Source organism: Phocoena phocoena, chromosome 9 (genome assembly GCF_963924675.1).
Source record: "Phocoena phocoena chromosome 9, mPhoPho1.1, whole genome shotgun sequence".
NCBI lineage: Eukaryota > Metazoa > Chordata > Mammalia > Artiodactyla > Phocoenidae > Phocoena > Phocoena phocoena.
The window spans coordinates 104,476,644-104,502,296 of NC_089227.1; the positions used below are offsets into that span (position 1 = coordinate 104,476,644).

The 25,653-nt window shown below is 39.3% G+C and overlaps 1 protein-coding gene across 2 annotated transcripts in view; it reads right to left on the reverse strand.

Annotated features, from left to right (window-relative positions):
* Positions 1 to 3,809: 3,809 nt before the first annotated feature.
* The window catches only part of LMBR1 (limb development membrane protein 1), a 135,906-nt gene continuing 114,062 nt past the window's right edge, over positions 3,810 to 25,653 (reverse strand). Inside the window, exons 18-19 of one of the 2 annotated variants that reach the window (XM_065883484.1) lie at positions 7,062 to 7,223; positions 3,810 to 3,895 (exon numbers count right to left, since the gene is read on the reverse strand). In XM_065883484.1, the coding sequence (XP_065739556.1) occupies positions 3,810 to 3,895; positions 7,062 to 7,223 (248 nt within the window). The remainder of the gene's footprint in view (positions 3,896 to 7,061; positions 7,224 to 25,653) is intronic. The other variant, XM_065883485.1, reaches the window with a different exon arrangement.

Sequence of the window (25,653 nt, forward strand, 5' to 3'; positions counted from 1 at the left end):
TATTCAAAAGCCAAAAAAATGCTTTGTATTCTTTCAGCCAGGAAATGACTTGGTGGTTTGCGTCAAGTATTTTTTTAAAAATACCAACAAAACAGAATAGAAAAAGCCAGCATGCATCACACACAGTAAAAGTAGGTACTGTTTTGTTAAATTTTTGTTTGTCTATAGAAGTATGTATGTGTGTGTTAGTTACAATGTAGACTGGATTTCTTACTCTGGTCAGAAGTCTGAAAGCCACTGCCGTAGAGGCTTCTGTTTGTCAGTGAATGAACCACATGCTAAAGGCCTTTGCCTTCCAAGCACTCTGGATTAAGCTGCTCACACCACAATCAGGTATATGGCTCAGTCCTTCAATGGAAGAAATTAGAGAAATCAAACCTAAATAAGTCAAAGAAATAACATACATGATTTCAATTATTGATGCTACATTTAAGTTTGCAAGAAATTGATCCATCAAAAACTCCCCAACAAAAAGGAGAGAAAATATCCACTCCTCCCTCAATTCAACATTCCATAATAGTTATTGCCCTTTATAAAACTGAAATGAAAATAACCTATATACGCCCTTAAGTTTTAGCCATGATGGTATTTAAGATTAAAAATAAAAAACACATTTGAGTACTTGTAAACCAAAATATGAAATCACTTTTTGTAAAACTTTAATTTCTGAGACATTTAAAAAGTCACACTAATAGTATCTCATAGAAACAAGACTGATAACCTGTAAACAAAACACTCTGTACACAAAAATAATTTGCCAGTGCATCCAAACATTATTTTTAAAGTAACATCATACCAATTTTTTAAAAGTTTAAAAAGTCAGTACTGCATGTATCCTCATACTTTAAAAAAAATTATTTTAAGAACTCTGCCTTTATATACTAAATACTGTGCTAACAACATAGAAAGCCACCTAGGGCTTTCACGCGATGTAAGCCTGTGTTGCTGGCAAATAAGGCGGTTACAGGGGCCACAGGGAGGCCGACTGCTCCAGAAAACCAGGCAGAAGCCGGTGCCCCGAAGGTCAGGTATATATGCACCTTTGACACACCCGAGACTGAGAACCACCAGGAAGGTTTCATTCTCATCCACTGTCAACCCCTCAGCGTGGCACTGAAGGTGCTAACCTGTGTGTGTGTGTGTGTGTGTGTGTGTGTGTAATTTTCACATAAAGTCTCATATTTACAGCAGGTCTATTTTTACACAGAATGTATATAAAGCTAAACAAATTTTAAATCTAAGAAATATCTTGGAAAATCAGTAAAAATCATTACAAACATTATAATCTGTAAAATTTATAACTTCAAAATAATTTATTTACATACTGTAGAACCAATGAATGGTAAGAATTGGCCCAGTCTCCTCAAGAAACTCTGTGATTGCAGTGCCTAATGCCCTTTTAAAATAGATCCTAGTGGTGAGAAAAAATAAAAGGAGCATTTGATTTAACGCAGTCAGTGATGTACCCCACCCACTTAGAAGGAAGGCAGTTTCAGGCCCGTCTGACCGCCGGCACCGGGACCTCGGACCCGAGGCCTCGTGCTCGCCCTCCACTGCACTCACAACTGCAGTAACAGGAAGCTCACGGGTGCCTGTCTGTCCTTACCGGTCCTCCAGTGCTCGGCCTCAGTGCGCCGCAGCCACCTCTGCCACAGGTGCACATGCCAGCCTCCAGCGTGCATGCAGGAGAAACGCCTGCATTTACAGTAAGTGTCTCCCTCAAGAGGAAGACTGCGCTTGTGACCAGGAATGCACCAGGTGTTGCTAGAGCCTCGGGTGGCTGTCATTACGTGCAGACCGAGGATGTGACAACCTATATTTGCTTCCACAGAAGGCATCTGGCACCCAAGGTTCAAAACCGTCCCTCTGCTCCACACAGCAGTGAAGAAGCATCCAATAAGAGCTTCAGGAATTTATAAATACATTTCACTCCTTACTAATCCAAACCTGGCTTAAGTCCTCTTGATGGAAAGAAACTTTCAAATGAACAAAGAGTTGATACAGACATTGAAAAGTTTAATATTTTACTCAAAAATTTTCAGACATCTTACAAATACCCAGAAGCTCTTCCTCTGGATGTGTGCCCTGAAATTAGTGTAAGTTAAAAGTGATATTCTTTTATTTAAAGGAATTCCTTTCTCTTCTCCCCTTGACCTGGTCTGCTCAAAGCAAGCAAGTTTCAGTAAAAATCAAAACTTGCAATTAACACTTAAATAGGTATAATTACCAGTAAAATTAGAAAGCAGCCAATTTTTATTCATTTTCTCAGTATGTGGATCTTATGCTGAGAAATTCACCCATACTAGACTGGTGGTATTTACTGAGTGTTGTTTAGAATCACAAAATGTTCTTTTATTTTAAAACTAAGCTGCATTTTAACAGGAAGAGAAGCTCAGAAGGAAATGCAGAGGTATAAATAAAGGAGAAGTATACACAATGGAGCTCTGGGTTACTTTCTCTTATTACATCGGATCTAAGTGGAAATTTTTGATGTCAAAATATATATAGCCTGTTTTTCATAAATTTCTCCCCAAAAACCCTTTAAATTCAACAATTTGAGAAAACTGTTCTTTTACTTTTGTCTGAACACAACCTGTTGCCAAACACAGCGCATATGAACATATGTGCTTACAGAGGCTGCGTGATATGAACTGTGTGCAAGTGGACCCACCTGCTATTTTTGCATGCACAATTTCTGGTACTCGATCCTAGTGGATGGTAACACGGAGTATAATGTTATAGCTTTTATTCAGTGGACTTAAGTCAAGAACCCATCCCAAGAATTATTTACAATTTAATAACTGAATGATCATCAGACCACGATACACGGCGAAACTTTTCTTACATCATGAATGCTGATGCTGTGTGTTTTGGGCGTTAAATGGTAACATTCGTAAGTCTGATGTTTAAATTGGCATGTACAGAAGTGATCAAAGCCTGAAGACCGTGGCGACAGAAGGGGTGTCTACCACAGAGCATTTATAGTTCATAATGGACACAGGGAATTAAGGGATTTCTGAAAAAAATGTTTAAAAAAAACTGAGTGTACATATAGCCTATAAGGCAAAATCTAAGTTACAAGTGTATTCAACACTGGCAACTATGTTATGAGAGGTAATATTGAATTATATACACATAAACTGTCAGAGAAGTATGATTACATAATACTTCCTACCATAGCTTATTCCACTGGACAGTAGGAGGTATTCCTGTGGCATCCTACCAAGGCTCAGGTTTTAAAAGAATTTTGTATTTTTCCCTTGACTCAAAGTCCAATCAATATCATTCTGTAACATAAATCAGAACTATGCTTTTGTTTTTTCTTTAAGGAAGTGAAAAATATAATCTGCAACCATTTACAGTTCCAATGTACCCACTGCAATATCATCCATAAACTTTCATTTTTTGCAGAAATTTCACATCTAAGTACCAAGGATGCCGTTTCATGTAGGGCATGAATGGAATTCGTTTTGAATGGAATATATAACAAGATTGAAGTGAATCCTTAGAAAGCCCCAAAGTTGGCCTTTTCTAACACTCTCATATGGGCGCATAACTGATGCAAGCAAACATGGCCCCAGAAGACGTGCCGCCCTGAGGAGGCTGCACCTGGCTGGGAACTACAAGGGCCGCCCCAAAGGTAAATAAAAAGAAGACCTGCAACAGCCGAGCTCTTAGATTATGAAAACGACACTGACAGGCCCAGGCCGTAAACGTGGACCACAGTCAGCAGGAAACATCCCTGACTGACGGGAATGTCACAAGTTTGGGGTGCTCAGGCTCTTGATTGCAGAGCGGTGCTGTGGGTCTCACAGTGCTTTCTGATGCCCATTTGCAGAAGGCTTTGTGGTTTCTGAATCCCTTGAAGTATCTGATAAGTGAAGTTTATGAAGCCCTGCAGGAAAATGAAGAAGATGTAAGAACTAATGCATTGTTGAGAGGTCGGGCAGAGTGTGCTGTGCTCCTGAGGGAACTGTGCCTCTCTGGCTACGCTCCCTGTAGGATGAAAGGGCCCTTCTCCCCACCGGCAGCGCCTGGGCCTGAGCTGAAGACAGCTGCCCAGGAGGCAGTCGGGCCTCCCCTAGTTCAGGGCAGCCTGGGAGTCCTTCCTTCATCCAACATCCCACGGGGCCGGCTGAGGCTTCCGGTGAGATGCAGCGGCCACTGCCCTCTGCACAGCTCCTGCCCCCGCCCCGCCCTCCACCTTGGTCCCAAGAGCAACTTCTAATAAACCTCCTCCTGCAAGCTTATCCCCACACCCTAGTGCCCTTCCCAGGGAACAACCTGAAACGAGGATGACCCCATTTTTGTTTTAAAAGACACCCATACATACACACTCACAGGGAAATGCAGGGAAAGACACACCAAAACATAAAGCATGCAAGTAAAAAGAAAAGCAACAGAAGACACTACCAAGAAGAAAGAAATGGCAACAGAACAAACTGACCATAAAGAAGATTTCACTACTCAAAGATATTTCAGAGTAAAAGATTGTTACTACCTTTCAAGTTACATTACTTTCCCTCTGTATCACACAGCAATTATTTACATAGTATACCTGACACATAGGACAACACTGCACCCTCACAGGCAGAAAAGCGAGAAGAAATTTTAAGAGTTTAAGTGGCATTAAAGCTCTGAGCACTTTAACAAAATGAAGCATAAAGACAGTCACGAGCACATAAGCAACACATCCGTGGAAAAGATTTTGAGGAAACAATTTTTATGAGGCTCAGATATTTGTAAAAATATACCTGGATAAGATGATTTTTCCCCTAAAATTTCAGACGGTTGTCTACCTGACCGGTAAGCAATTTTATATCCCTCGTAAGCCAACATAGCACTCCAAATTTTTAAATTTCTATCATTGCATATCTTAATGAAAGAAAAGGTAAAACTCAGCCTGTCTATGATGCATGACTGGGAAAGGAAAAATAAATCAATCCAACACACACAAAAAAACAGTTCTTGCTTTTTTGTTCAGCAACGGCCAAGCCACTGAGTGACAGAAGGCACCTACAACTGCTGGACGCGAGAAAGCGTGTTAACACAGGCCGGCTGCAGAAGGACGTGGGCAAAGAGAGCAGCGACCGAGTGACCAACGCCCTCCCTGGAACAGAACCCCTTTAGGATCGATTATTTCAATGAGTTACTTCTCAAACCTGGGTGTAGCAAAGGTTATGCATTCAGGAAAACTACAATGTCTCTCTTCTGCAAAAACAATCACCTCCACCACCATCATGGTAGCTACATTCTGAGTGTCTGCCACGTGCCAGGTACTCTATGAGATAGATGTTATGATTCTCAACACACAGCAGCAGAGAGAAAAATCCCTCCCACCCCACCTCCCACACACACAAAAGAAGAAGAAGAAAAGAAAAAAGAAAGGATATAGTTAAATTTTATATTTTATAATCAAATTATGATTCCCAGTGAAATCATATTTAAGATCTCAGGTCACTCACACATGACATACACTTAATGAGGATCATTTTCTAGGTATAAGGCATTGCCTCCTTAGAGCATTCCAAAGAGTAACAGAAAACATTAGGGGAAAAAAAACTGTATCTATTAGATGTTTTACACAACTCTTGATGATTTCACTGCCTCTTACGGCCAAAGAGCCAACACAACATTTACAACTTTTACCTTAGGTTAAATTACATTTTACTGTTTTAATAAAGACTTCCTTAGCAAGATGGTATCCAGAATACCCAACTCAAACTTACTGCAATTTATTCATAACCATCGCATTTTCACGAATGTAAGTAGGAATTTATCTGAGATTATGGCTAACTAATATTGCTGATGCTACAACAGGCTTAAAAATGAAATTTTAACTCTAAAAATTTGGCTGAGAGGACTGTGTGATTCTGACTTCACCTTTAGATTTTAATCTGACCAGCATTAAGGAACCTAGGCAGTAAAATCCATAGATTATCTGGTGCTTCAGCTGAAATGAGATGTAACTTCCCCTTTCAGGCCAATACCTCATCAACCACCCCCTCCCACGATAAATGTCCAGTAAAACAGACATGAAGAGATCATCTGAAATCCTTCTTCCTTCCCAAAGGTCATCCTTTCAAGCATCACGGCTGGAAAGGCTTGGTGGTATGCAAAGCTTTATTGCTGTTCATAAGGTTTAAAGTATCTGAAAACAGAATCTTAACGAATCAATTATTACGTTGCCTTTTGCAATAGCTAAAAGCCACAAAAGAGTACGGAGTATAAGCATTCAAATGATGTCAGTTCAGGTAAACGGCTACTGTCAGGACTTTCTACAATAAATCAGTACCTTTCCCTTCTTTTATAAAATTACACACCCTAAGCCCAAGAGGGCTTATACATCAAGACAGCTTATATTGTCCTGGTATTCCTAAAATACAAAACCTGAAATATGTTTAGTACTAATGTTGAAGCAGGCACGAAAAATACATTCATAGGTTACATTTGTACCCTTTATAGCTTAGCCAAACCTATGAGTTTTTAATACTGTCACAATGCATATGACTCATAGAGTACATAATGAATGCCCTCTCTCTTATTAATGTCAAGAACACTAATATTTTTATTCTGAATTATTATCCGACTAACTGAAGAGAATTATAATTGTGGGTCAGCCTGATACCTATAAAATCCAATCCTGAAAAAAACCTTTCACTAAAAAATAGTCCGAGGTATCAACACCCAAATATGTCTTTAGCACGTGATCACCCTCAGCTCACCACACCCGCCCGCATCATCACAGTCAAAGAGTTAATGTTTACTGAGCTCTACCATGTGCTAGGATTATGCTTAGGCCCTCAAAAGAACGATTTCAGTTAATATTCACAACAGTCCTAAAAGAAGAAGATATTATCACCATTTTACAGATGAGAAAGATGAGACTTAATGAAGTAATTTTACACAAGAGCATAACCAGTAAGCAGTGGGTCAGGAATGTGACCTCTAAGGATTTACACATTTGGAAAAATGAAGAGATGAAGACTTAAAATTAGCTGAAATGTCAAAATTATTAATAAGTAGAAAAAGACAAAAATACCCATAAACCTGAGAATTACCTAGGGCCTTGAAAAGTTCTTCTCGTACAGCAGAGGTGAATTTTCTGACCAGACACAATGTTGTCATAATAGCAAAAAGCAAATTGTAGGATAACACAATATAGAAATTTCCCAGCCAATTAAACCTTCCAAAGTCTCCAAGTAGATCAAATCTAGTGATTCCTGTTAAAAATAAATAAAATAGCCCTTAATAAAATCAGGTACAATAAATTTATATATACATAACAAAATAAAGTACAAATCAGACGGATCAAATTCCATGGACTTTCTCATTTCTGTTGGTGGGATCCTAGGTAAAACGCACAGCTGTTACCTGGTGGGAAAACCCCAGTCAACCCAAAGCGACTCTGCCCACATATCGCAGCCTCTTGGAAGCGATGAGCAATGGCGCTGACATGAGTCACTTGCTCAGAGGTTTCGCCTACATCCACAAGAAACCCACCGTGCCACTCGTGTGGGGCGGGTGGGTGCTGCCTGCTCCCCTGAACTTGGAAACCAGGGTCATGATGGAAGAGACACCTGACAAACCCTCTCACCTCCCCCACCCTTGTCCCCTCTTCATGCAGGCTCCTGTTCACATGTCACCTCCTCCGAGAGGCCACCTGATTCCCCTTCCCCAGACAGCGGACCTGCCAAGGCCCTCCACCCTGATTATGTTTCTTCACAGCACACACTACCCGAAATGCTTCTTTTCTTTTGGGTTTTTTTTTTTTTTTTTTTTTTTTTTTTGCGGTAAGCGGGCCTCTCACTGTTGTGGCCTCTCCCGTTGCGGAGCACAGGCTCTGGACGCGCAGGCTCAGCAGCCATGGCTCACAGGCCCAGCCGCTCCGCAGCATGTGGGATCTTCCCAGACCGGGGCACCAACCTGCGTCCCCTGCATCGGCAGGCGGACTCTTAACCACTGCGTCACCAGGGAAGCCCTCCTTTGTGGTTTATTTATTGCCTACTTTCGCCACTAGAATGTAAGTTCTACAAGGACAGGGACTGTGTCATTTTCATTCTTATAATTCCAATGCCCAGAGCAATGCCTTGCACATGCTTAAAACTTATTACATAACAAATAAACAGATAGAGTGATTCCTTTCCAAGGGAAAAAACACACACACACATTATTCATCTGAGTTGGATGCTACAGGCTTGCGCAGGGAAATGGCCAACGCTGGAAATACAGTGTAATTATGTCGTATAGGTTGGAAATGCAGTGCAGTTGTATCATATATGCATTGAAGTTACTTAAATTCACCTATACATATTTAAAAAACAAGTCTTTTTATTGAAAAAAAATCTGAATAGTCATTCTGTTCAGTGAGCTCGTGTCCTAGGCCCAGTACTTATTGGAAAGAATATGTGAATGGTAGGGTTTTTCTGACTACTGGTAAATGAATGAATAAATAAGTAAAACAGCATTCAAGTGGTCAGTCAACTGAGAGATGATGGGATTGTTGACACTCTTTAAGGAAGAAACTGAAGAGCTACTCGGGGCCATATAAAATTTTAACCACAAAGGACTGTATAGACAAAATCATATACCTTTAATTTTATGGGTGATCTAAGAATTTCAAGAATAACTTTGACTAAACTCAATTTCATCTTATCAGCTGACTTTTAAACTTAACTCACATCCCCACTCAATGCAGTCCCATCACCTATTACACAGACAGACTCCACAAAAGCAGCTTATGGAGACAGCAGAAAAACAGCCGGTTTCAAATAGCAGCTCTTTTGTAACCACATCTATCCAGGGCCAATGTAGTTGAATTTGAGAGACAATAATCTATCATAATATTTTAAAGAAGTATAAGGTTAGTGAAAACATACAATAAAATATCTTTTAAAAGAAGGTAAAGGGGACCCAGACCCTAGTAGAGTATGCAGCACAGGTCACACCATGAGATCACGGCAACCATTCTGGCGGCAGTTCATCAGACTAAAGACTTAATAAGACTTCAATCTATTAAAAAGAATATGGGACTTCCCTGGTGGCACAGTGGTTAAGAATACGCCTGCCAGTACTGGGGACATGGGTTCAAGCCCTGGTCTGGGAAGATCCCACATGCCGCGGAGCAACTAAGTCTGTGCGCCACAACTACTGAGCCTGCACTCTAGAACCCGCGAGCCACAACCACTAAAGCCCGCGTGCCTAGAGCCTGTGCTCCGCAACGAGAAGCCACTGCAGTGAGAAGCCCGCGCTCCGCAACAGAGTAGCCCCCGCTCGCCACAACTAGAGAAAGCCCACGCGCAGCAACGAAGACCCAATGCAGCCAAAATTAATTAATTGAAAAAAGAATATGTATCTAATCATATATATTATTTTTCAAATGAAGTATCACTTAATTTTTTTTTTACATCTTTATTGGAGTACACAATTGCTTTACAACGGTGTGTTAGTTTCTGCTTTATAACAAAGTGAATCAGTTAGTACCACTTAATTTAAACTAGGCAGTTATCTGTAAACAAGGTACAGTCCTCCCAAAAAGAAATTTTGTGGTTTCATGGCCCAGGGATCCCAGATAAGCATATTTGATTTTATGCATTTTTTAGAAAACATTTATTTATTTATTTTTGGCTGCATTGGGTCTTCATTGCTCAGCACGGGCTTTCTCTAGTTTCAGCGAGCAGGGGCTACTCTTTGTTGAGGTGCCCACAGGCTTCTCATTGCGCTGGCTTCTCTTGTTGTGGAGCATGGGCTCTAGGCGCGCAGGCTTCAGTAGTTGTGGATCGCGGGCTCTAGAGCGCAGGCCCAGTAGTTGTGGTACGTGGGATTAGTTGCACCGTGGCATGCAGGATCTTCCCGGACCAGGGCTCCAACCCGTGTCCCCTGCATTGGCAGGTGGATTCTTAACCACTGCACCACCAGAGAAACCCAGCATATTTGATCTTCAGGGCCAAAGACTCCCGAGAATCTGGTGAGAGCCACGGAATTTTTCACAAGAAAAACACACATACGTGAGGGGGGCATGCGTGCGCACACATGTGTGCGCACACACACACACACACAAAATTGTGCATATCATGAAGCTCATATTTATGGAGGAACTGACAAATAACAGAATAAAAACCCTCACCCAGATGTGCTATAAGAGTCTTATCCAGTCTCAAAAATTTTTGATCATATACCACCAAAAGCAAAAATAAAATTAGAGTACATATACCCATTATATGTGTATTTTAATTATCTATAAACTATTGATATATATGTACTACTCACTGACACATACATTATTTTACACACAAAACAAAAGCTTTAAAAATTATAACAATAAAAATAAATACAAGTTCTAATAGTTTCTTCACACAGCCCAATGACTTACTTTGTGAATGGACGGGAAACCAACTCCACTTTGGCAACCACTGTTGTATGCTAAATAGCAATTTGGCACCGCCCAGAACTTGGCCTGTGCCGTGCTGGGACAGCACCACTGCATGAGAGTGAGGTCGGGGGCAGAAAGCATTCGCAGAGTGAGAATGGAAGGTATGTTATGAACAACAGAAAAATACTTTCACTAGAACTTCTTAGTGGACTCAACTTGGTATCTCGAGAATCAGGGTCAAGACCCAGTGAGAAACACCAGGCGAAGCGCAATCTCTCTCATTAGATGTTCCGGTCCAAAGATACCTCAGGTTGGCCTCACAGACAGAAATCCAGGAGTCTGTTGCTAGAGTACGCGTGAGGCAGCAGACAAAATACTAGAGATTATAGGGACGAGCTCTAAAGACCTTGCTGTTTCAAATTCAATGTTTTAAAAATCTAACTAATATCGACTGAGTAAAAGATTACTCTGGTACCACACAGTTCTTCACTTCTGAAAATCTTCTATTAGACAAGAAGCCTTAAATAATCACTTTTCTAAAGTGTCTGAGAGGATTGTGTCACAGCAGTAATTAAACTGTACAATGTACTGTTTATTTTAATTCTTTTCTTCCAGTTTTATTGAGATGTAATTTACATACCTCACTACGTAAGTTTAATGTGTGCAGCATGACGGGACTCACATACAAAGGAAATGTTTATTACAATAAGTTTAGTGAACATTCATCACCTCAAACAGATAAAAACTTAGAAAGTTAAAAAGAACTTTTCCCACGTGATGAGAACTCTCAGGATTTACCCCTTAACAACCTGCCTCCACAGCACACAGCAGTGTTAACTCTAGGTATCATGTTGCATATCATACCCCTAGTACTCATTTATCTTGTAACTGGAAGTCTGTACCCTTTGACGGCCTTCATCCAGTTCCCCTTCCACCCACCTCCCGTCCCTGCTAACCACAAATCTGATCTTTTTTTCCTATGAGTTTGTTTTTGAAGTATGATCGACCTAAAACACTATGCAAGTTCCTGTTACACGACATAGTGATTCAATACTTCTATACATTTCAAAATGATCACGATGTCTAGTTACATAGTTATTGACTATATTCCCCACACCATACATTTCAGACCATGACTTTTGCAACTCTAATCTCCTCACCTATTTCTTTCCTCCCCTTACCGCCCTCCCTCTGGAAACCACCTGCTCTCTGTATCTATAACTCTGTTTCCGTTTTGCTATGTTTGTTCATTTGTTTTGTTTCTTAGATTTCATATTATCAGTGGAATCTTACAGTATTTGTCTTTCTCTGCCTGACTTATTTCACCAAGCGTAATACTCTCTAGGTCTACCCATGTTGTCATAAATGGTTATATTTCAATCTTTTTTATGTTTGAGTAACATTCCAGTGTGTGTGTGTGTGTGTGTGTGTGTGTGTGTGTGTGTGTGTGGTGTGGTGTGTGGATATACACACACACACATCTTTACCCATTCATCTATTGATGGGCACTTTGGTTGCTTCCATATCTTAGCTATTATAAATAATGCTGCAATGAACATAGGGGTGCATACATATTTTCTAATTAGTGTTTTCATTTTCTTCAGATAAATACCCAGGAGTGGGATTGCAGGATCCAATGGTAACTCTATCTTTAGTTTTTTAAGGAACCTCCCTACTGTTCTCCATAGTAGCTGCACCAATTTACATTCCCATCAACAGTGCAGGAGGGTTCCTTTTTCTCCATACCCTCTCCAGCATTTATTATTTGTAGACTTTTTTTTTTTTTTTTTGCAGTACACAGGCCTCACAACGCGGGCCTCTCAGTGTTGTGGCCTCTCCTGCTGCGGAGCACAGGCTCTGGACTCACAGGCTCAGCAGCCATGGCTCACTGGCCCAGCCGCTCCGTGGCATGTGGGATCTTCCCGGACCGGGACACAAACCCGTGTCCCCTGCATCGGCAGGCAGACCCTCAACCACTGCGCCACCTGGGGAGTCCCTATTTGTAGACTTTTTGATGATGGCCATTCTGACCAGCGTGAGGTAATATCTTGTTGTAGTTTTGAGTTGCATTTCTCTAATAATTAGCAATGTTGAGCATCTTTTCATGTGTCTTTTGGCCACTTGTATTTCCTATTTGGAGAAATGTCTATTTAGATCTTCTGCCCATTTTTTGATTGGGTTGTTTGTTTTTCTGATATTGAGCCTTTGTATATTTTGGATATTAACTCCTTATCGGATATATCATTTGCAAATATCTTCTCCCATTCAGTAGGCAGCCTTTTCATTTTGTTGACAGTTTCTTTCATCGTGCAAAAGATTTTTAGTTTGAGGTAGTCCCAGTTGTTTATTTTGCTTTTGTTTCCCTTGCCTGAGGAGACAGATCCCAAAAACATATTGCTAAGGCTGATGTCAAAGAGCATACTGCCTATGTTTTCTTCTAGAACTTTTATGATTTCAGGTCTTACACTTAAATAATCTGTTTTGAATTTATTTTTGCGCATGATGTGAGAGAGTGGTCCAGTTTGATTCTTTTGCATACAGCCTTCCAGTTTTTACAACACCATTTATTGAAGAGGCTGTCTTCTCCCCCACTGTACATTCTTGCCTCCTTTGTCATAGATTAATTGACATAGCTGCATGGGTTAACTTCTGGGCTCTCTATTCTGTTCCATTGATCTATGTGTCTGTTTTTGCGCCAGTACCATGCTGTTTTGATGACTGTAGCTTTGTAGTATAGTTTAAAATCAGAAAGCATTGATACCTCCAGCTTCATTCTTCCTTCTCAAAATTGTTTTGGCAATTCAGTATCTTTTGTAGTTCCATACAAATTTTAGAAGTATTTGTTCTAGTTCTGTGAAAAATGTCATTGGTATTTTGATTGTACTGAATCTGTAGATTGCTTTGGGTAGTATGGTCATTTTAACAATGTTAATTCTTCCAATCCATGAACACAGTATTTCTCTTCACCTGTTGTGTTGCTTTCAATTTCTTTCATCAGTGTTTTCTGAGTACAGGTCTTTGCCCCCTTATTTAGATATATTCCTAGCTATTTTACTCTTTTTTGGTGCAATGGTAAATGAGATTAATTTCTCTTTCTGATAGTTTGTTGTTAGTGTATAGAAATGCAACAGATTTCTGTATATTAATTTTGCATCCTGCAACTTTATGGAATTCATTGATGGGGTCTCATAGTTTTTTGGTGGTGTCTGTAGGATTCTCTAAGTATAGTATCATGTCATCAGCAAACAGTGACAGTTTTACTTCTTCCTTTCTAATCTGGATTCCTTTTATTTCTTTTTCTTGTCTGACTGCTGTGGCTAGGACTTCAAATACTATGTTGAATAAAAGTGGCAGGACTGGGCATCATTGTCTTGTTCCTGATCTTACAGAAAATGCTTTCAGCTTTTCACCACTGAGTATGATGTTAGCTGTGGGCTTATCATATATGGCCTTTATTATGTTGAGGTATGTTCCCTCTACCCAGTTTGTGCAGAGTTTTTATCATAAATGGATACTGAATTTTGTCAAAAGCTTTTTCTGCATCTATTGAGATGATCATATGATTTTTATACTTCAAGTGTCTTAATGAGATATATCACATTGATTGACTTGCAGATATTGAACCATCCTTGCATCCCTGGAATAAATATCACTTTGTTTATTTATTTATTTATTTATTGGTGTACGATCCTTTTAATGTACTGTTGAATTTGGTTTGCTAAGATTTTGTTAAGGATTTTTGTACATGTTCCTCAGTGCTATTGGTCTGTAATTTTTTTGTGTGATAGCTTTGTCTGGTTTTGATATCAGGGTGATAGCATGCCTTCCTTTGCAATTGTTTGGAATAGTTTGCAACGGACAGGTGTTAACTCTTCTCTAAATGTGTGGTAGAATTCATTTGTGAAGCCACCTGCTCCTGGACTTCTGTTTGCTGGGAGTTTTTATTACTGATTCTATTTCATTACTGGCTATTGGTCTGTTTATATTTTCTATTTCTTCCTGGTTCAGTCTTGGGAGACCGTACATTTCTAGGAATTTGTCCATTTCTTCTAGGTTGTCCATTTTATTGGCATATAGTTGTTCTTAGTAATCTCTTATGATCCTTTGTATTTCTGTGGTATAGGTAGTAATGTCTTCTTTTTAATTTCTGATATTAATTTGGGCCCTCTCTTTTTTTCTTTATCAGTCTGGGTAAAGGCTTATCAATTTTGTTTATCTTTTCAAAGAACCAGCTCTTAATTTCATTGATCTTTTCTATTTTTTTTTTTTAGTTTCTATTTCATTTATTTCTGCTGTGATCTTTTACAATTTCTTTCCTTCTACTAACTTTGAGTTTTGTTTGTTCTTCGTTTTTCTAGTTCTTTTAGGTATACAGTAAGATTCTTTATTGGAAATTTTTCTTGTATCCTGAGGTAGGCTTTTATAACTATAACTGTCCCTCTTAGAATTGCTTTTGCTGAATCCCATAGATTTTGGATCGTTGTGCTTTCATTTTCATTTGTCTACAGGTATTTTTAAATTTCTTCTTTGATTTCTTCAGTGACCCATTGGTTGTTTAGTAATGTATTGTTTAGCCCCCACATGTTTGTGTTTGGGGAAGTTTCTTTTATTGTAGTTCATTTCTAGTCTTATAGTATTGCAGTTAGAAAAGATGCTTCACATGATTTCAATTTTCATAAATTTACCAAGACTTGTTCTGAGGCCTAGCATGTGATCTAGCATGTGCAGAATGTTCCTTGGGCACTTGAAAAGAATGTGTATTCTGCTGCTTTTGGATAGAACAGTCTATATATATATATCTATTAAGTCCATTTGGTCTAATGTACTTTTTAATTAAAAATACCAACACAAGAAAAAGTAACAATACTTAAAATTTTAACTTAATAAGACATACAAATGTAAAATACTTCAAAATCTCTATTTCTAGGGAAATATATAAAATACTAAGGCAGCCAATTTTAAAATACTACTAACTATAAGAAAATTTCAATTACCAAATGCTGTCATTTCACTCTCCTAGTCGAATAGTGAAATGCTTATTCCCATTCAGAAGTTCATTTCTTTAAAAGATAAGTAAAATATATACCAGGTAAGAAGCTCAGTTAGTTAAACAGCAGCTAAGCATAAGGCCACATTACCTGTCAATAAAATACTCTTCAAAACAAACCTAGTGCAGCTCCCTGCACTAGGATTCAACTGAAAATGTTTTATGCATAATTCCTTAAATAAAGATCTTTTTTAATCCATACCTATAAAAGAACTAAGGTACAAAAGAAAACCTCATTTCAAGAAAGAGCTGGTTACTCCACCTGCAATGTGAGTCAAGAGAATTTACATTTGTTCGTCCACCTGAGTCAACTCAGACTTTCAGCAAGCAGATTCATGTCCCTTAGCTAGCAAGAAGTTGAGAGAGAATTTATAAAGCTTGACACACTAAAAGGATCATTAAAGTAACTTTCTCAATAAATCATGTGTGCTGGCATATCACACAGATGGCTGACATGAATATCCATGGCTTTAATGAAAGACTGCCAAAAAGAGCACATACTTTTATTACAAAAAACAAATTTATAAATTAAGTGTTCTTTGACAAAACATTGGGATTAACACATTTCCCCCCCTCTGGATTCCCATAATAGTTAGTATAAATTATTATCTTGACTAGATTTTTAAATTCCCTTCTCTAAACAAGGCTTTTGAAATAAATTTACCTACACAGTGTCAAAAAATAAATGTGACTTAAAGAGTATGAAATAATAAAATCTACAATCAATTTTGAACATCATTAATTTCAGGACTAATGTAAATAGGCTCACTGTCAATTATTTTATTTATTCACAAAGAAAGTAATTCTAAAACTAATGAGAGGTTCCACTTTTGGGGGGGTAATAGAAGATGATGTTAAAGGAAAGAGTTTAAATCTGACCAGTCTTACTCTGCAAATAGATTTTCATTATATTACATGAATTAGAAATATGTTTATTGACTTCAGATTCCAGCCAAAACTAAGTGAAGGAGACCAGATTTTCCCTCACACCTGAATCAATAAAAAAACTGGACCAAATATACAAAACCGTGGTATTCAAGACCTTGAACATCTAGCAATGAAGGTCAATGATGCTGAGATGAGAAACAAGCAAGGTGGGCCCTTTGTTTGTCATAGCTCCTGCCTAAAGAGGGCTTTCTGACTCAGAGTGGAAAGGAACAGGGACAGAGTCCAACCACCTCATTGAGTTAAAGAGGTGCAGGTGGAGCTTGGGACAGCATGGTGGCTAGAGAGCTGCACAGGGTGGGAACCTGAGAGGTGTGCACAGGACGTCTTGAGTATTCAGTCAGGAACTGACCAATACATTGCTTGTGGGAAAACAACCAACCCAGAAATGACACAGATGACAGAATGAGTATGAAGGACATTAAAACAATTATAACTATATTCCTTATATTTCAGAAGCTAGAGGAAAGCATGAACTTGTTAAGTAGAGACATAAAAGATATAAAACAGACCCAAATTTACCTTCTACAGAGAAAAATTACAATGTAAGGTATGAAAAATACACTAGATGGGATTAAAGACAGATTAGACACTGCAAAAGAAGAGATTAGTAAACCTGAAGACATTTTCAACAGAAACTACTCAAAATGAAATACAGAAAGCAAAACAACAAAAAAATGAACGGAGCATCAGTGACTAAAAAAGAAAATGATTATGTCAATAGATGCAGAAAAGGCATTTAACAAAATACAACATCCATTCCTAATAAAAACTCCAGCTAAGCAGGAAAAGAAGGGAACTTCTTCAACCTGGTAAAAGGCATCTACCAAAACAAAGAAAAAAACAAAAACTATAGCTAATACCAGTTAACGGTAAAAGTCAGAATGCTTTCCCACTATGGTGAGGAACAAGTCAAGAACATGTGCCCCCACCACACTTCTATTCAACATTGTACTGGAGGCCCTAGATAATGCAAGAGGGAAGAAAAATAAATAAAAGCACCCATGTTGGAAAGGAAGAAGTAAAACTGCCTTTATTCACAGACATCATAATCATCAAAGTAGAAAATTCAATGAAACCTATAAAATAGATTTAAAAGAATTACTAGAATAAGTGAACTTATTAGCAAAGTTGCAAAATAAAAGATCAACACACAAAAATCAACTGTATGTCTACATACTAGCAATGAACTATTGGAAACTGAATTTTTTAAAAAAATACCATTCACAACATTATCAAATGTGCAAGCCCTGAACATAAAACTACGAACACTGCTGAGACAAATGAAAGAACTAAATAAGTACAGACTGTTCAAGGACTAAAAGACTCAATATTGTAAAGACATTAATCATTTTCAATTTGTTCTACAGATTAAACACAATCCAAATCAAAATCCTAGCGGACATTTGTGTGAAAAATGACAAGCTATTTTTAAAAGTCATATAGGAATGCAAAGGACTCAGAATAACTAAAACCACTCTGAAAAAATGAACAAAGCTGAAGGACTTACACTACCTGATTTCAAGTCTCATGATCAACCCACAGAAATCCAGATGGTGTAGTATTGATGTAAAGACAGAGACATCGATGGAACAAAATAGAGTTCAGAAATAGATCTGCACCCACACATACATGGACAACAGATTTCCAACAAAGTTTCAAAGGCAATTCGGTGGAAAAGAATAGATTGTTCAAGCAGTGGTGCCAGAATAATTGGTTACCAAATGCCAAAAAATAAACTTTCATTCACACCTCATACTATATATAGAAATTAACTCAAAATAGGTCATGGACCTAAGTATAAAATTTCTAGAAGAAAACATAGGAGATAATCTTTGTCATCTTGGGTTAGAGAAGATTTACTAGGTATGACACCAAAAGCACAATCCATAAAAGAAAATTTGGTAAATTTGTTTTCATCAAATTAAGAATGTCTGTACTTTGAAAGATACTGGTAAAAGAATAAAAAGACAAGCCACTGAATGGGGAAGATATTTGCAAGTCAGGTATTGTGAGAAAGCACTTTTAAAAAATGAGCCAAAGATCTGAATAAATATTTCATCAAAAAAAAAATACAGATGGCAAATGAGCACGTTAGTCATCTGGGAAATTCAACTTAAATCCACAAAAAGATACCACTACACACCTATTAGAAGAGCTAACGTTAAAACTGAATGACTATACCAAGTATTGGTGAAGATGTAGAAGAACCAGAGTTTTCAGACACTTGTGATGGAGATATAAAATGGTATAAGCACTTTGGAACAGTTCGGCCATTTCTTTATAAATGAAGTATACACACAGGCATTCCATTTCTAGTTACTACCCAAGAGAAATGAAAGCCTAAGTCCATACAGAGACTTGGATGTGAATGTCCATGGCAGCTTTATTTACGATAGCCAAAAGCTGTAAACAACTCAAATGCCCTTCAGTGGGTGAATGGAAAAACAAATTGTGGTATATACGTACAATGTAATACTACTCAACAATAAAGAGAGTGAACTACTGACACATGAAACAACACTGATGAATCTTAAAATAAATACACTGAGTAAAAGAAACCAAAACATAGTACATAGTGTATGATTTCATTTATAAAAATTCTAGGAAATGTGAACTAATTTATAGTTATAAAAAGGTCAGTGGTTGCCTGGGGATATTGCTGGGGCGGGGCTGTGGGGGAGAGGGACCGAGACGGGTGTGAGGGAGGAAATATACAGGGCCAAAAGGAAACATTTGAGGGTGACAGACTTATCCACTATCTTGACTGCAGTAACAGGTTCACAGTTACACAAGTCATGTCAAAACTTACCAAATTATACACTTTAAATATGTACAGTTTACGAGATGTCACTTATACCTCAATAAAGCTGTTAAAATGCATTTACCAGGCTTCAGACTATATACCCCATATCATGCATGAACATATTAGTGTATGGCTGTGTCAAGTAGATTCAATTAGAAATTCTGTATTTGCTGTTGTGGTATGAGTTAAATTTTAAAGTATTTTTGAGTTTCTATTCATATTCTTGACCCTACACAGGTACTGTAAGAGTTACAAGTAAGTATGTATAACATTTATTCCCTCCATGGAATTGAGTCTTCCTAAGAAGATTTTCGTGACATGAAACACTTTCGGCACAACTAAAAGTCTTTGTACAGTTAAGTGGAGTGAAAAATGGAAAAGCACACGAGTTCCTCCACTGCACACATGTCCTAAATGCTATGTGCAGACACTGGATACACTTGACCATTACTTCCCTTTTAAGGAGCTCACAGTGTTATGGAGCGAAGAGAAAAGTGAGCAGTTAGAACACAATGCGACAAGTGACATGGCAGATATGTGGAGGACTGAGAAAAGTATTTTGGGAGTACACAGGAGGGAGCTTAAACGGGGAGAGATTCAAGGAAAACTTTACCTGTGGAGTTAATGGTGAGCTGACTCTTAGATGGCATGTTAGGTTATGCCAGAGAATAGGTGATGACAAAATTATTCACGGCAGACGAAGTAACATATTCAAAGACAAAGTGGGTACACAGCAGTGTTTGCTTCCCATCCCAACACAAATGAAGAGCACCCCTTTTATTCATGATGGTTCAGAATGTAAGGCTCGGAGTGGCAAGAGATGAAGTTGGACATACAGGCGGAGTTAGGCATAAATGTTCTTCTGTGCCACCTTATGGAAACAGGTAATTATTCTAATGGCAAAAGACTTTAAAGCACTGGGAGCAGGGTAATGACAGGATCACATTTTCACTGTAAGAGAAAGAGGTGCTGAACTAACCCTTAGATCATGACTAAACTTTGGGTGGAGAGGAGGGTGGAGGAGACACTCCCGCCTGGGATGCTATCAGCACAATAAAGGCCCCTGTTGTCTGATCCCTCTTCCTTTATCAAGTGCGTAACACTAGGGAGACAAATAAGTCAAAGACTGACTCATAGTCCTAACAATATTTAGGCCTCAGGACCAAAACTACAGCTACATAAGGAACAACCATCTCTGAGAACAATCTGAAGACTACCAGAACAGATTTTTCAACAACTAAGGATATAAAGAAAAGGCCACTTCGAGATGGATGCGCAGAGACTTGGTCTAGTCAGAACCCACATCCCCCAGTGTAGCAACCCACAGCAGGAGGGATATCATGACGGCACAGGTGGCCCCTGAGGAGCAAGGGGTCCAGGTGCCATGTCAGGCTCCCCCGCCCAGGGGACCTACACCAGGAAGATGAGCCCTCACAACGTCTGGCTTTGCAAACCAGCAGAGGCTAACCTCCAGGAGAGCCAGAGGGCTGCTGTAAGCCAAGACTCCACTCAGGAAGGGCACATGCACCAATGCATTCGCTCTGAGTTCCAGCAGAGGCAGCTTGAAAAGCAACTGGGTCATACAAGGAGACTCATGACTAATTTTAGGGGCTGTGGAGGAGCAGGGATCTGGTGGAACTTTCTCCAGGGACAGAAGTGTTGCCATCTTTCTTTTACTCTCCTTCCACCTGGATGGCCTGGTACTGGTAGGCACCATTTCTATCACTGTCCATGAACCTAGCTAACACCATGCGGCCCATCCTGGAATTCCCCTGAGGACCAGCCCTGCCCAACCCGCCCACCCCCTCCAAAGCGGCTCCTGCCCCACCCCACCTGGCAGGCGGCCTCAGCCAGCACTGGCGCCCCTCCAAAGCAGCTCCTGCTCCAAGGGGCACCAGTGTGCCCGTAGCAGTTGCAGTCAGCTGGCCTGGGGGCCAACCCCGCCCACCAGTGCCCCCTCAGCAATCACGGCCCAGCCACAGCAGGGAGGTGCATGCACCCCACACAAGGGGATGTCCCTGAAGCACCTGGCTCTGGTGACTGGGGGTGGGATTCACCACTTGGCCCCACAAGACACCTACATACAGCCATTCCTTCAAGACCAGGAGATGCAGCTGATATGCCTAATACACAGAAACAGACACAAAGAGGCAAAACGAGGAGACAATACCTTCCGGATGAAAGGACAAGACAAACCTCCAGAAAATGAACTAAATGAAACGGAGATATGCAGTTTATCAGATAAAGAGTTCAAATGAATAGACACAAAGGTGCTCACCAAACCTGGGAGAAGAAAGGATGAACTCAGTGAGAATTTAAAAAAAGAAATAGAAAAGATATATATATACATTTTTAAAATCAGAATTGAAGAATATAATAACTGAAATGAAAAATACACTAGAGGGAATCAACAGGAGATGAGAGGATACAGAAGAAAGGATCAGCAAACTGGAATACTAGGTAGCAGAAATCAATCAGAAGAGCCAAAAGAAAAAAGGACTTAAAAAAAATGAGGGTAGTTTAAGGGACCCGTGAGACAACATCAAGCATCCTAACATTTGCATTACAGGGGTCCCAGAAAAAGGAGAGAGAGAAAGGGACAGGCAATCTATTTGAAGAAATCAGCCTGACAGCTTCCCTAACCAGGCAAAGGAAACAGACATCCAGGTCCAGAGATCCCAAACAAGATGAACACAAAGAGACTCACACCAAGTCACATTATTATTAAAATGTCAAAAGTTTAAGATAAAGAGAGAATCTTAAAAGCAGCAAGAGAAAAAACAACTAGTTACATACAAGGGAACCCCTACAGTTCAGCTGATTTTTCAGCAAGAACTTTACAGGCTAGAAGAGATTGGTATGATATACTGAAAGTACTGAAAGGAAAAAACTTACAACCAAGAACACTCCACCCCAGGGGTCCCCAACCCCCAGGCCGTGGACTAGTACTGGTCCTCAGCCTGTGAGGAACTCGTCCGCACCGCAGGAGGTGAGTGCCAGGTGAGCGAGCGAAGCTTCATCTGCCGCTCCCCATCGCTCGCATTACCACCTGAACCATCCCACCCCCCTCCCCCATCCATGGAAAAATTGTCTTCCACAAAACCGGTCCCTGGTGCCCAAAAGGTTGGGAACCGCTGCTGTAACCAATAAGACTATCATTCAGAATTGAAGGAGAAATAATTCCCCAAGCAAGCAAAAGCTAAAAAAGTTAGTTCATTACCACTAAACTGGCTTAACAAGGGACTTCATTAAAGGGAAAAGAAAAGGCCACAACTAGAAACAAGAAAATTATGAAAGAAAAAAAATCTCACTGGTAAAGGCAAACATATAGTAAAGGTAGTGTCTCAACGACCTATAAAGCTAGCATGAAGGTTAAAAGACAAAACTGGTAAATATCATCTGTATCTAAAATAAATAGTTAAGTGATATACAAAATAAAAAGATGTAAAATATGACATCAAAAACATAAAGTGTGGGGCTTCCCTGGTGGCGCAGTGGTTGAGAGTCCGCCTGCCGATGCAAGGGACATGTGTTTGTGCCCCGGTCCGGGAAGATCCCACGTGCCGCGGAGCGGCTGGGCCCGTGAGCCATGGCTGCTGAGCCTGCACGTCCGGAGCCTGTGCTCCACAACGGGAGAGGCCACGGCAGTGAGGGGCCCGCGTACCGCAAAAAAAAAAAACATAAAGTGTGATGGGGAGGGAGGGTGGGATGTAGTGCTTTTACAATGCACTCAGACTTACGCAACCGTCAACTTAAAATGGACTGCTATATACATAGCAGGTTGTTATATAGGAACATCATAGTATCCACAAACATAAAACCTATGAAAGATACACAATAACTAAAGAGAAGGGAATACAAACATAACACTAAATAAAGTCATGAAATCACAAGGGAAGAGAACAAAAAAAGAAGAATTATCAAAAAACCCAGAAAACAATTAACAAAATGGTAATAAATAAATACCTATCAATAATTATTTTAAATGTAAATGAACTAAATGCTCTAATCAAAAGACATACGGTGGCTGAATGAAAAAACACAAGACCCAAATATATGCTGCTTACTAGAAACTTACTTCAGATCTAAAGGCACACACAGGCTGAAGGTAAAGAGATGGAAAAAGATATTCCATGCAAACGGAAATGAAAGGGACGCTAGAGTAGCAAAACACAAATTCAAAAAGACACATGCACCCCAATGTTCACTGCAGCATTGTTTACAGTAGCCAAGATATGGAAGCAACCTAAGTGTCCATCTATGGATGAATGGATAGAGAACATGTGATATATATATGTATATGTATATGTATATACGTATATATATATATATATATATATACACATACATACAATGGAATATTAGTCAGCCATAAAAAAAACCTGAAATCTTGCCATTTGCAACACATGGGTGGATCTAGAGGGTATCATGCTAAGTGAAATAAGTCAGACACAGAAACACAAATACCATATGATCTCACTTATATGTGGAATCCAGAAAACAAAACAAAACAATATGAAAATAGGCTCACAGATACAGAGAACAAACAGTGGTTGCTGAGGGGAGGGCAGTGGTAGGGTGGGTGAAGTAGGTAAAGGGGATTAAGACGCACAAACCTCCAGTTATAAAAGAAATAAGCACCAGGGACATAATATGCAGCATGGGGACTATGGCCAATAACACTGCAATCACTTTGTATCATGACAGATGGTCACCAGGCTTATCATGGGGATCAATTCATAATGTATATAAACATCAAATCACTATGCTGTACACCTGAAGCTAATATAATATTGTATGCCAGCTATACTAAAATAATAAACAAATAAATAAATAAAAATTTAGCCCTTGGGATTAGATTACCATGTCAAGGAAACAGGGAAGAGAACAAATATCAATATTTACTATCTACTGTGTAAAGATCTTTTCTTAAAAATATAATTTATTGAGATGAAATTCACACTGCATAAAATTAACTATTTTAAAGTAAATAATGCAGTGCATTTACTGCATTCACAATGTGTGTAAGCACCATCTCTATCTAACTGCAAACCATTTCCATGAGCTGAAAGTGAAAGCCCCTGCCCATTAGCAGTTTCTCCTCACTACCCCTGCCCCCAGTCCCTGGCAACCACTAATCTACTTTCTGTCTCTATGAATCTTCCTCTTCTGGACACTTCATATAAGTGGAGCCATACACTATGTGACCTTTTGGGTCTGGCTTATTTCACTCAGCACAATGTTTTCAAGGTTCATCCACGCTGTAGCGTGTGTCAGTGCTTCATACCTTTTTCTTTTTTTGTTTAATTCTGGTAAAACGAGCATAACATAAACTTTACCACCTTAATCATTTTTAAGTATGCAGCTCAGAAGTGTTAAGTACCTTCACACTGTTGTACAACTAACGTCCCGAACTCTTTTCATCTTGCAAAACTGAAACTCTATTCTCATTAAAGAACAATTCGCCATTTTCCTGTCCCCCAGGCACTGGCACCCACCACTGCACTTTCTCTTTCTATGACTTAGATGACTCTAGGTGCCTCATATAAGTGGAATCATACAGTATTTGTCTTTTTGTGACTGGCTTATTTCACTTAGGCATCATTCCTTTTCACAGCTGAATGATATGACACTGTATGTATGAACCACAATTTATTTATCCATTCATCTGTCATGGATGCTTGGGTTGTTTCTATACTTTGCCTATTATCGTAAGGGTCTTTTAAAATAATACAACCAGCATACTTGGTAAAAAAAAAAAAAAAAGCTTGGAACATGGAAATAAAGGCAACCAGGATGGAAGCAGGACACCTAGAATATCCTGGTTCATCTATTCTGAGAATACAGTCCACATTCAACATGGTGGCATCCAATGACATCACAGATATTTATTAACTAGGGACTGTGAGGGATAAAAAGATGCATAAAATTTGGTCTTGCCCTTTAAGAAATGTAAAGTCCCTTGAGAAAGTCAATCCACATAGGTACGTATACCACTAGGCTGAAACAAGAATCTGGTACACCTTCACATGCGACAGAGGATGCAACCTGGCCTAAGAGAGTGGAAGGACTTGCACAGGCAGAGAAAGGTTGAGAGAAGACCATGGGAACAGTGTGAGCCAATATGGGCCCGGAAATGGAAAAGTGCATTTGCAAATATCACATCAATTTTAGTCATGACTATTTACATGGTACCAACTCATTTTGTCCTACCATGAAGCAATTTAACTTAGTAGTCCAGATGAACTAGCGTATGTGAATGTTAATACAAATTAAAATTAAATGAATGGTAATTATAATCATCGTCCAAGAACAAACTTGAAGTGCTAATTTTAAAACAAGTGAAAGTTTAAGACCGCCAATGGATGGTAACTGCCTACTCTCGTCCTAGAGAAAATCTCCTGAGATGGGGCTTCCAGAGTATCGCTCAATATCACGTCCTCATTTGGAAAATTAAATACTTCCCTGGTTCTTTTGCTTTGG